This window comes from Lepisosteus oculatus, chromosome 14 (assembly GCF_040954835.1).
Source record: "Lepisosteus oculatus isolate fLepOcu1 chromosome 14, fLepOcu1.hap2, whole genome shotgun sequence".
Lineage (NCBI taxonomy): Eukaryota > Metazoa > Chordata > Actinopteri > Semionotiformes > Lepisosteidae > Lepisosteus > Lepisosteus oculatus.
Window position 1 is genome coordinate 37,244,693 of NC_090709.1, and position 11,979 is coordinate 37,256,671.

The window sequence follows — 11,979 nt, forward strand, 5'->3', positions numbered from 1 at the left end:
ATATTCCCTAGATCTCTATTGTACCTGTATATATTATTATTATTATTATTATTATTATTATTATTATTATTATTATTATTATTATTATTATTATTATTGATCTATATTGTAGATTTGAAACCCCTCCCAGTACCAGGATTTCGTGTCGCGGCGATTTTTCGTCTTGAGCATTTAAAACTGCAGCGCGCACAGTTTATCATCATCAATAAAAACGCGCCACAGCCAGATAGCAGATTTGACATGTAAATTTCGTGTCGGTTTGTGATTTGATCTGAGGCGAGTTCTCTCTGCCAGAGAACAGAAGAATGCTCTCGGTGCAGAAGCACACAAGTGTACAATAGTTGACATTAAAGCGCCAGATTGTGTTTCTATGCCAGGAGCTGTTATTGGGGATCAGCTGGGCGAGAGTGTTGATGTACTGGAGCTCTCTGCTTGTGAGGAGCCGACAGGCGGGATACCTGCTGTATCTGCCGAGATGCTTGTGTACTACATTACCAACAATACCCGGAAATGTGGGCGATCAAGTGAAGACACAGGAGTATTCATGTCCCTTCTCCGAGTCTCTTTATTAAACAGTACAAAAACGAGAGCGGTACACAACAGAGTATTTCAGCAGGAATTGATGGCGGCTGCTATCAATGACGAATTGAAGTTTGCACATTTGAGTTATTGTTATTATTATTACACGCCGACTCCCTCACGGGCTGGTTTGTATATCTCTGCTTCAGTACGGCGTGGTTTGACTTTATTATTCTGTTAATAATTATTATCTTTTAAATCATAAAGGGGGTCTGGCTGATTATGTTTCCGAGTTTGAAACGAGTCCCCTGCAGACACTGGTGTCTGTGGTTTTTGGGATGCAGCTGGGAAAGACAGGCACAGTCTCCATATTCTCACGCTGGTGATATTTCCCTGACCCGTGTGTGTCAGTAACAAGATGCCCTCTGTACAAGACAACAAGAAACTCATCTGCACAATGTAGGTATTTCTTGTAGGGGGGGCTGTTTTACCAATAAAATTGTCCATTTTCTGACTACTTTTTCTAATCCAGGGTTGCAGGGGAGCCAGAGTCTGTCCTGACAAGCAATGTGTGTAAGACGACACACAAACACACACACCTTGGATGGGACGCCACGCTGTCTCAGGGCACACACAAACAGACACACACACTCACACACCCGGACGGGATGCCAGTCTACCGCAGGGCACTCACAAACACATACACACACACACTCACACCAGGGCCAATTTTCCCACAAGCCAATGAACTCACCAGCACGAGACTGGGACTATAGGGGGAAACCCCAACACAAACATGCAAACTCCACACAGACAGTCCCCTAGGAACTGTAGTCAGGCAGTGATGTTAACCACTGCACTACCCTGCCTCTAAGGGGTAGCAGGTATAAAAGGCTGAAAACAAGACTTAGTATTGTGTGTATTTCTGTCCTCTGTAGAGCAGTTAGTTTAAAGCTCTGTGCTCTTTACTGTGTCAGCTGATAAAAACAGAACCATTGAGGTGTTGAAGTTGTATGGTATGGTTATTGTGCAAAAGTTATGTGGTACATGTTTGTTTATTTCATTTCAGGCTTTGTTGGAACACTTTAAGGTCTTTAAGTTGGGATCCTGAATACAGTGGTGGGTTTCATTGGTCTGGACTTGTAGTGTCGTTTAAGTGAAAGTGAAGAAAGTATTTAATTTCTTCTCTCACACTGCAGAATCGCTGAGTGTAAAACAAGGGGGAGATGTACTGGCAGATTAATCTGGCGTGATGTATTTTTTTGTCAAACAACAAACAATTTCCAAATGAAGGAAAACAACACAAGTGAAATGTCATTATGTTATTTATGCTTGTAAAAAGATACAGTTTGTCACATTTGATTGTGATTTCTTTATTAGATATTTTAGTTAGAAGCAGTAATTATCGCATTTGTCAGTACAGGAACAGAAGAAAGGTTTATCACCAATTGCCACCAATTTTCAATTACCATTTCAATGTATTGTGTTTCTATTGCAGTATCTCATTTTTTCCTATTTAAATCTATTTCCATTAATCACACACCAGAGGGCTTAAGAATTTATCAGCACAGTAAACATAAGAATGTACCTACAGAACTCAACCCCTGATGTCGTTCAAGAGCAGATGCCGTGATTTTCTGTGGATATAGACACACACCCACAGCTTCAAAATACAGCATGAAGTTCCTCAGCCAAACTCTGAATCACTTTTCATAAACAGCAAAACAAATGTCAGAATAAAGTTTAAAGATAAAACCAATTTCAGGTTAAAATAAAACACAATAGTTGCAGAAATCTGCAGTTATTCATTAACTGTTCAGTGTCTAAATGTCTGTTGAGTGAGAGCTTTCTGTGACATTCTAGTACTGAAATAATTTTACTGAAAGACAGTTCTCTTTTTGTTACCATATCTTACCCAGAGAGCTTCTCATCTGTTCATTAATAACCAGATTTGTTACAGAGGATCATGGTGATATGATATGAGGACCTGTAAGACTGACTTGAACAGTAGCTGAGCTCCTGAAAGAATCAATCCATAATCTCACTGAACAGGTTGAACATCAGTGTCCCTGAATACCTAAATATTTACACGAAGTGTAAATGAAGCATGAAGTCATGCTTATTGGCACCCCCCATTAACTCCGTAAAGCCAGTCCTGTAACCCTGTCTGTAGATGGTTCTGTACTTGAGCTTCAATCAAAATTGAACAATCTCGGGGTTATATGCGATTCTGGCTTAACATTCGACCCACATGTGCAGCATACTGTCAAAACATCTTTTTTCACCTTAGAAATATTGCAAGAATATGCCCTATGCTATCATTAACTGTGGCTGAAAAGCTGATCAACACATTTGTATTCTCTCGAATTGACTACTGTAATGCTCTACTCGCTGGGGTATCTAAATCTACTCTGAACAAACTGCAGTCTGTCCAAAATTCAGCAGCCAGAATCCTGACCAGATCTAGTGCAAGTGACCACATCACTCCTATCCTGGAGTCCCTGCACTGGCTTCCGGTCAAATTCCATGCAGACTTTAAAATCCTCCTGCTCACCTATATGGCTCGGCTTGGCACCTCAGTACCTGTCTGAACTATTATCGCCCTACTCCCCACCTCGCAACCTTCGCTCTGCTAATTCTGCTCTCCTTACTGTCCCCCAAGCCCCTCTACACTCTTGGGGTGACAGGGCCTTCTCCTGTTCTGCACCCAAGCTCTGGAACTCTCTCCCCAAGGATATCAGAGAGTCACCTTCTCAAAACTCCTTCAGATCCAGACTCCAAACCCTCTTCTTCAGAAAAGCCTTTACTGAACTGGTTCCATTCTTCACCCCTCTGCTCTTCTTAGTACACCATCTACGGTTTCCTCTATATATTGTAATTGTGTTTTATCTTGTGTGTTCTTCTTATTTATTGTTGTTGTCATCTTGTAAAGCACTTTGAGAAGCCACCTTTAATGGCACTATATAAAATAAGGTTTTTTATTATTATTATTATTATTATTATTATTATTATTACACTGATGGGGGTTTTCTGCTCATCTGTCAGGGCTGCCTCCTTTGCGCTTCTGTCCCAGTCTTCAGGGATTTTACCCAAATCTGTGAATTTAATCCAAATTCCCACTCGATCTTGATCCTAAAAGTACAGATGAACCATTTCCAGTAGAACTGTTTGATATCGGACTTAAATTTTCACTTCATTTTTACTCAGGTATCAGTTTATACAAAAGACAGTTTTTTAATCACCAAGAAACATTGTATAGGAAAAGTTAAACTTACATTAACTTTATTTTATTAATGGCACTTTTTTCTTTTAAAGATGTAGTTACTTCAGTTCCTTCAGTGCAGAGCTCTTTCCAATTGTTTTCCACTCATTGGGAATTTCACCTTGACCTTCAAATTTATACTCTAATTTCTCCTCCAGCTGTGACCTGAAAGTACAGATGAACCATTTCCAGTAGGACAGTTCACTGTTATCTGGGGTGATGCTCCACCTGCTGTAAGGTTCACCTGCTTCTCTGTAGGTCTTATAAGGGGTCCATCCTTTGCAAGTCCAAAATGAGTAATCGGACGTAACTGCAGTTGTGCAAAAATCAATGGAAAAATTATCCGTCTCATTAAAATGCCTGCCCGTGACAGCTTCAGACCGGTGAAACTGGACATTGTGGTCAGAGTTATGACCAGGGATGGTGTTTGTGCAGATGGCATTACAGAAGGGACACTGTTCCCAACAGCCACTGAGTGCCTTACACAGAATCTTAGCAGGTCTGTGTCTGAACATCTTCAAGTCAAGGTCAGGTGTGCTGCTGCTTTCTTTCTGAAGACTTTTCAGTATCTCCTCAAGTGATGTGGTCATCCTTTCTCTGAGGAACTGCAGGTCAGTGATGTCTTCGTTTTCTATGTTTCTGAAGTCTTGTCTGGGGAGCACCATGTGATCACTGAATGCTGTACAGAACTCATCCAGCCACAAGATGGCGCCAGCATGTCTCTCTCTCACAGCTGCAGTGACAGTAGTGTTCAGTGTTAAAACCTGCTGTACTAGGTCACTCAGATTGGTATTTAACATCCTTCTCAGTTGATCACTGTTGTCTCTACAGTATCTCTCAACACGCTCCCTGATAAACCTTTTAAAATAAACCTTTGGATGGTTAATATATTCCATATAGGAGTCAAAGTCCTCCTGCTCAGCGAGGTGTCTCAGAATGTGGTTCTCCAGGTTGGATCTGTTACCACTGAAAGCAGGGTAGTTAGATTTCATTTCATCTGTGATCTGGATACAGGTCCTATCGCACGCTGCCTGCTGGATCGCAGGTTTGAGGCATCTGCACAGAAAATCTACAAAGAATGTGACAGATGATGCTCCTTTACAGAAGCTCATAAAACAGTTGAGGTACTGATCCCTCTTACTCTGGAGGTAAGTCAGAGGATTGTTGGCTTCCCTGAAGGCTCTGTGCATTTTCTTAAATCGGTCTACTGCTTTGGTGCACAGAGAGACAGACAGTTCAAACTCGTACTCCTTTGTGAATATTGTTTGTCCTTTAAAGAACTGATTTACATAATCAGTTATTTTCTTTTTTATCTCTCCCAATATTTCATGGATGAAGTTGTCATTGAAATCCACTTTCTCCTCTTCTCTCCTGTTAATGTATTTATTAACAGCTCTCTGTATTTGCTGAGTGAGTTCATTCCCATGAGATTCCCACTGTGGGTCTTGAAAAGTAAATGTGTTCAATAGAGATCTTGTCCAGCTTTGTTTGATGTGTTTTTTCTTATTGAACTGGAACACCTCCTCTCTGTTCACAATCTTGTTGAGGACATCTCCCTGGATCTTGAATTTCTCCAGCAGGATGTTCTGCACTGTGGCTCTGATGTCCAGCTGTTTCTCAGGGGGCAGCTCTGAGGACACTCTGGTCACCCAGTTCACCCACAGTCTGTCAAACTCCTCCTTCACGTTCTCATCACTGAGCTTCTGCTCCTTCAGTCTGGACGCCAGGTCTCTGCTCATGTTAATCAGTTGTGCTTCGTATTCTGATTTCTTCCTGTCCAGCTCTGATTGGCATTTCTTCAGTCTGATCAGTTCATTGCTCTGCCTTTTGGTTTCTTCGATGAGCTCAGTCCTCAGGCTCTCAAACCTTTTATCAACATTCACCTTCCACTTAATTAAGATCTCCTGGTATTTTTCCTCTTTAAAATACTTCTCTATTTCAGCTGTCAGTGGTTTGTAGACTTTCTCAAATTCTGTCATCAGATCTGGCAATGCCACAGCCTGAACTTTCTTATTGTTAATTTGGTTGCTCAGTCTGTTCTGGATCTCCAGGGCTCGTTTTCTCATCTTCCACGACCACTCTCCGTACTTGTCCTCCAGTTTACTGTAAACCAACATTTCCAGGGTGTTTCTGAAGCTGAAGACAAAGTTCTCCGCCAGCAGGGCGTTCCAGAGATCTTTGATCCGTAATTTAAACTCTGACAGTGAGGGAAACTTCACTCCCGGCTGCCAATCAGCGACACAAAGCTTCGTCTTCAGCTCCTGGACGTTCTGGCTGTAGGAGGGGTTGGGAGGAGCCATCGGAGGGTCTCCTTCCAGAAGGTTCTTGAAGTAGAAAACCTGTGACTCCACATCGAACTGGATTATATCACTGAAGCCAGTAACTATACAGCCTTCCTCCCTGGCAGCAATGCGGGCCATTTCATCCAGTTTCTCCTGGAGATGCATCCTTCCTTCTGTGTTCTTGCTGTTTGCTGAAGCTTCTGCAACATTCTGGTGCACAAAAACACAACTTGGTTTGATCTGAACAGACTTCATTCTCAGGAAGGCCTGGACACAGATCTGGAGAATGTCCTGCATTTCAGAGGGATTCTCTCCCATGATGTTGATCACAGTCATGTCACCAATCCCGATAATAAACGTTGCCAATTCATTGTCGTGACTCAGTGTGGTTTTATTACTGAGCTCTGGTGACCGAAGCCCCTCTGTGTCCACCACCAGGACAAAGTCATACTGCAGCTGGGCTCTGACCTCCTCACTCACTCGCACTAACTGCATGAATGCTCCCCTGGTGCACCTGCCTGCACTCACTGTGAACTGCAGCCCGAACATCGTGTTCAGCAGAGTGGACTTTCCTGAGCTCTGGACTCCAAGCACAGAGAGGACAAACACCTTTCTGTCTCCAAGTCTCTCAGTGAGCTTATCCAGGACGGCCTCAATCCACACCAGAGGCACATGGGCAGCATCTCCGTCCATCAGCTCCAGCGGATGTCCTGAAATCAGCATCTCTGCTCCAACAGCAGGAAGGACACTGAGAAGCTGTCTGTACTCTTCTAGACCATCTTCTTCTGATTGAAAAGTCTCGTAAAGCTGAGCAGTTTCTCTCATGAGGTGTTGGAGTCCGAGAGTTGCAGCACTAATCTGTCCAGATATGGTGTTCAGGTCCTTCTGCAGTTTCATTTCCTGCTCCTTGTCCTTACTCTTGTCTTTCAGTCTCAGTTTTGTCCAAGTGGAGTGGTATTTCTCCTGAAGCTCACTCAGCGTGTCTGCAGTCAGTTCATCTAGATACATCCCCAGCCAGTGCAGCATGAACAGCTTGGTGTCGTGTGGATCTGCAGAAGTTAAACACTGCAGGAAAGATCTCATGAAGTCATTGAGAGGGAAAGCTCTCTTCAGCTGTTCACGACGGAGGGCTCTTTTCTCAGCTCTGATCTCACTCCTCTGCTGTTCAATACTTTTGTTCGCTTTGCTGTTCAGACGATACTGTTCTTTGTCCTTCATGCACCACCTGTGCCACAGCTCCCCCTGCAGAGGCAACAGAGTCTCTTTCAGGGTTGATAATCTCTCCTCTTTCAACAGCTGCAGCAAAACCTGGGCCTTTTCCTTTCCTTCTGTACAGAATTCACTGTCTTCATCCACCCTGAACTGCTGTCGTCTCGCTGCCTGTAAGTATGTCTGCAGGCTGGAGGTCTTGTTCACAGTGGAGACGCAGTGTCTGATGTGTGAAATGATCTCATCAGTCAGATCACCTTCGCTCCTGTTCTTGGCTGCCAGTCTCACCTTGGTTGGATTGTTTCCTGGAGGGACTTTACTCTGTCCAGCAAACAGACAGATCAGGGGGGCAGGAGATTTGACAAGAGCCTCAGCTGTCTTCTTCTCTTCTCCCTCCAGTGGAGACTCTGGGATCAGAAGCACGTTGACAGTGCTGACCTCCTGGAGAAACTGCAGCTGCTCGGGGTGTTTGCTGGCGTCGCCGTGGAGGTTCAGGAAAGCCACACAGCTGTCGAACACGTCGTCCTTCCTGCCTCCTGGGCAGTACCAGGCGACCTCCACCACCCCGTCCATGAGCAGGCGGTGTGGGGAGCTGCCCCTGCAGTGCCGGTGGAAAAACACACTGTGTCTCTTGGGGCTGACGACGCTGTTCAGGATCTGGGATTTGGAGATGGAGGACGATCCCAGCCTGATGAAGGACACCGTTGGCACTGGAGTGTTGAACATGTCGCTGCAGTTGTGTTTCACAGAGCTGCCTTCCTCTGAGGGCTCCTTAGTGCACCAGGACCTCTTGACCTGCCTCAGGGCCCACAGAGGGAGCTCCACTGCCCCAGTCTCGGGGCTGGGCACCAGGAGGGGTAAGGCGAACTGACAGGTGGAGAGCTTGGTGAAGAGGAACGCTCTCAGGAAGTCATCAGAGCAGTGGAACACAGCCATGTGGACGTCCATGGGGTGAATGTGCGATTCTTGATAGATGTCCTCTCCGTAAGAGTCTTCAGAAGTGCCATCGCAGGTAGTGGAACCCTGGAGTCCAAGACTAAAAAAGTCATCACTGCCTGTTGTGTCATCCGTTGACTTCTCTTTCATCAGACTGCTGCCAGCAGAGTCAGTCTTGTGATCTTTAAGGAACAAGGTCCTGTAACTGTAGTCCAACATCATGAGCTTGTAGAGATAGAGAGCTGTACTTTCGCTCTCATTTTGAGGTTGAGGGGTGCTGCATGACAGATGGCTGATAACGAGCACATTGGTTTTCTTCTGCCTACTGGGATATAAGTCTCTGAGCCCAAGTTTCTGCAGCAGGTTCAGAAAATCATTTTTTCCCCTTTTCTCTCTCAATGAAGAACTCTGAGATTCCTTTCTTGCTAGTGATCCTTCTGATCCTTCTCTCGTTGGTGATCCTTCAGATGTCTCTCTCATGCAGGATCCCAGAGATTCCCTTTTCTCTGGTGATCTTTCAGATCCCTCTCTCATTGGTGATCCCTCAGTGTTTTTAGGAATGCATGATTCCTTCAATTCTTGTTTCTCTACTGATCCATCACATCCCACTCTCACTGAAGAGCCCTCAGATTCCATTGCTGTTAGGGATCTATCTGATTCTGCTTTGTCCGGGGATCTCACAGAGGCTTCTCTCACTGGCGATCCTTCAGATTTCTCTCCCATGTAGGATTCCACAGATTCATTTTTCTCTGCTGATCCCTTGTATTCCTCTCTCATACTTGATCCCTCAGATTCCTCTCTCATACTTGATCCCTCAGATTCCTCTCTCATACTTGATTCCTCTCTCATACTTGATCCCTCAGATTCCTCTCTCATACTTGATCCCTCTCTCATACTTGATCCCTCAGATTCCTCTCTCATACTTGATCCCCCAGATTCCTCTCTCATACTTGATTCCTCTCTCATACTTGATCCCTCAGATTCCCTTTTCTGTGGTGATCGTTCAGATTGTTCTGCAAGTGATGTTTCCTCATCTAACACAGTTGACCCTCCAGTATGGTCTTTTACTGGCTCTTCTTTCAGTGCGTTTGTCTCATATTGTGCTCTTTGTGAATTTTCTGTTTCGCCAGTGCTGTCACTGTTTCTCTTGTCCTAGGAAACGGTAGGTACAATTGAGAATTAGGATTATTTTCTAAAGCATAATGTAGATCCATCCATGCACAAAATCAGTAAACAAGTGCAAATACATGCCCGTTCTTGCAAGATGCTATCCGTTGATTAAGTTGGCCAGCTCTTATGTCTTGAAGCAGACAGAATTGCAAAAGGTGAAGGAAATGGCAAAAACAACAACAAGTACAAACATTTCACTACAGACAGAACAACTGTCCATTTGCAAAAATAATTTAAAAAAAATAGAGGAGATTATTCATGTAATTGTGGACACTAACATCTGATTGAGATGGTGAAAGGGACAGACCCTTTTGTCTTAGATCTTAGAATGTGGAGAGTTTCCTCATGTACTGAACAGGTACTGGACAAAGATTGATATTAATTGGTGGCATTACTATTATTATTTTATTATTAATCATAATAGTAATACAATTCATATAGCACCTTCAAAAGTATCTTCTCAAATCTTCTAATTAACAAAGATAGGAGATACTGTAACAAAATATTACGGAAAGCACATAGAAACAAGGGATTACAAATGGCATAGAAAATGCAAGAGACCTATTAAATACAATTTAATAAAAGCCTTTCTAAGGAAGAGGAGTAGGGCGACAGAAGCTCAGACAGGGACTGAGTAGCCAAGCCATGCAGAGCCTTTTAGGTGAGCATGCGGATTTTAAAGTCCAGTCCAGTGCAAGGACTCCAGGAAAGGAGTGATGTAATAATTTGCGTTAGTCCTGGTCAGGATTCTGGCTGTCAGATTAACATATTGAAGTTGATCAGTGTGGATTTAGAAACCTCAGTTAGTAGAGCATTACAGTAGTCAATGCGGAAGGAGATGAAAGTATTGACCTGTTTTTCAGCGCCAGTGAGCAACAACATAGGATGTAGTCTGGCAAGTCTTCTGAAGGGGAAGAATGATGTTTTTACCCCTTTCTGCACATCAAATGTCAAAACCTGGATCAAATTTCACAAGCTCTCCAGTTTAGGTTGAAATTCAAGTACAGTGCCATCCACTGTCTTAGTTTACATGAAGCAATTTTGAGTCCAGGTTTTTATGTCAGAGTTGCAATCAGAAAAGGCAGACACAACTACTTAAGTAAGGTTCGTATGGATGTAGATTTGAGTATTGTCTGCATAGAAATGCCAATTCAGAATATGTTAGAAGTTGTCTTCAAATATATTGTTACAGCTGTAGGTGACTGGAAGTGTCCCTAAGAATCTAGATAAAGTGTGTAACACCTGGCTAGTGTCAGTATTTCCTGTTTCAATGCAGTCTGGGGTCTGTGATCAAACCACATCATAAAGTTTACCTTAGCAGCTATATCACACTGCAAGTCACAACCACTAACCCACTAAGTAGGTGTGAGCCAGGCCACCACCTTGATGGGAGACCTGCTGGAAGAGGTGTTAGTGGGACCAGTAGGGAGCGCTCACCCTGCGGTCTGTCTAAAAAAGGCACCGTCCTGCCGTTGGATGAGATGTAAAACTGAGGTCCTGACTCTCTGTGGTCATTCAAAATCCTAGGTGTTACCCTGGTGTCCTGGCCAAATTACCCCCTGGTCAAATTACCATCATGGCCTCCTAATAACCCCCATCTCTGAACTGGCTCCATCACTCTGCTCTCCTCCCCACTGAGAGCTGGTGTGTGGGGAGAGGACTGGAGCATCACCCAGGTGGGGCTGCACACTGGTGGCGGTAGTGGGATCCCCATGACCTGTAAAGAGGTCTGAGTGGAGAGTCCAGAAAAGAGCTATAGACATGTGAGCAATTATTATTATTACCTTAGTTAATTTAGGTTCTGGGTAAATGATTAAGTGTCAAGCAATAGTCCAGAAAGATCCCATATAAGACAGAACAGAAGAGAGACTGGAGGAGACAGAACAAGAGAGAGAAGAGAGGAGACAGGAACATAAAGTGTGTGCCAGGCGAGAGGTCTTTGTCCAGACCAGACTGAAGCCAAGTATTTGAACCTGTTCCTGAGCTGACGGACTGAAACCCAGGCGCAGGGTTTCAGGTTTTTTTGTGAGGATTTTGAGGCCCTGAGAAGGCTGAAGAGCAGGAAGGTGAGCCGGAGCATCAGGCTGCCGATGTCAGAGTGCCGAATCGTACTGCCTTTAGCAGAATTCCTAATCGGTGGCGATATTGGCAGGTTAGGTTTGCTGCCTGATTGATAGACAGCTGTATGGACAAGCATCCCGATCTCATTCTCACACAGAAGGGCGAGCTGACATAGCAATATGTACACAGCATGTTTGTTGTTGTGTGTAAAGATATATATACAAGGTGTGATTGTCTGTTACCTTTGGGCTTTGTTCATCCTTTCCTCCTGCTTCCTCATCCATGGCTGTCTGCTCTGGGCCTGTAGAGCCTTCAGTATCTGCTTACGAAACAAGAACAGCAGAATTCAAGCAAATGGTCATGTTTTAGTTTGTGTAGTACAGGTGTTTAGCCCACACAAACGAGTGTCAAATGCAATTGAAGTTTGCAAAGAGGAAATATGTTGGTCCCTATGTGGTATTATCATAGATATAATTATATGCTGGTGTTGTAACAGAAGAAATAAGGTTCTTGATCCTGAGATGAAGTAAAACAAATGAG

General features: G+C 43.9%; 1 protein-coding gene across 1 annotated transcript; it reads right to left on the minus strand.

Moving 5' to 3' along the window:
- Positions 1-3,548: 3,548 nt before the first annotated feature.
- Positions 3,549-11,757, minus strand: LOC138243446 (interferon-induced very large GTPase 1-like). The gene is made up of 2 exons (XM_069199056.1): positions 11,682-11,757; positions 3,549-9,360 (listed from the first exon to the last, which is right to left on the minus strand). Exons 1-2 carry the CDS (start codon positions 11,721-11,723, stop codon positions 3,841-3,843), a joined length of 5,562 nt encoding a protein of 1,853 aa, XP_069055157.1. The 5' UTR covers positions 11,724-11,757; the 3' UTR covers positions 3,549-3,840.
- Between the last annotated feature and the right edge of the window lie 222 nt (positions 11,758-11,979).

Excerpts from the sequence above, each read along its gene's own strand:
- LOC138243446 (XM_069199056.1), bottom strand. The coding sequence starts at position 11,723 with ATGGATGAGGAAGCAGGAGGAAAGGATGAACAAAGCCCAAAG. Across the intron at positions 9,361-11,681 it reads AGGATGAACAAAGCCCAAAG|GACAAGAGAAACAGTGACAG; the intron begins GTAACAGACAAT and ends ACCGTTTCCTAG.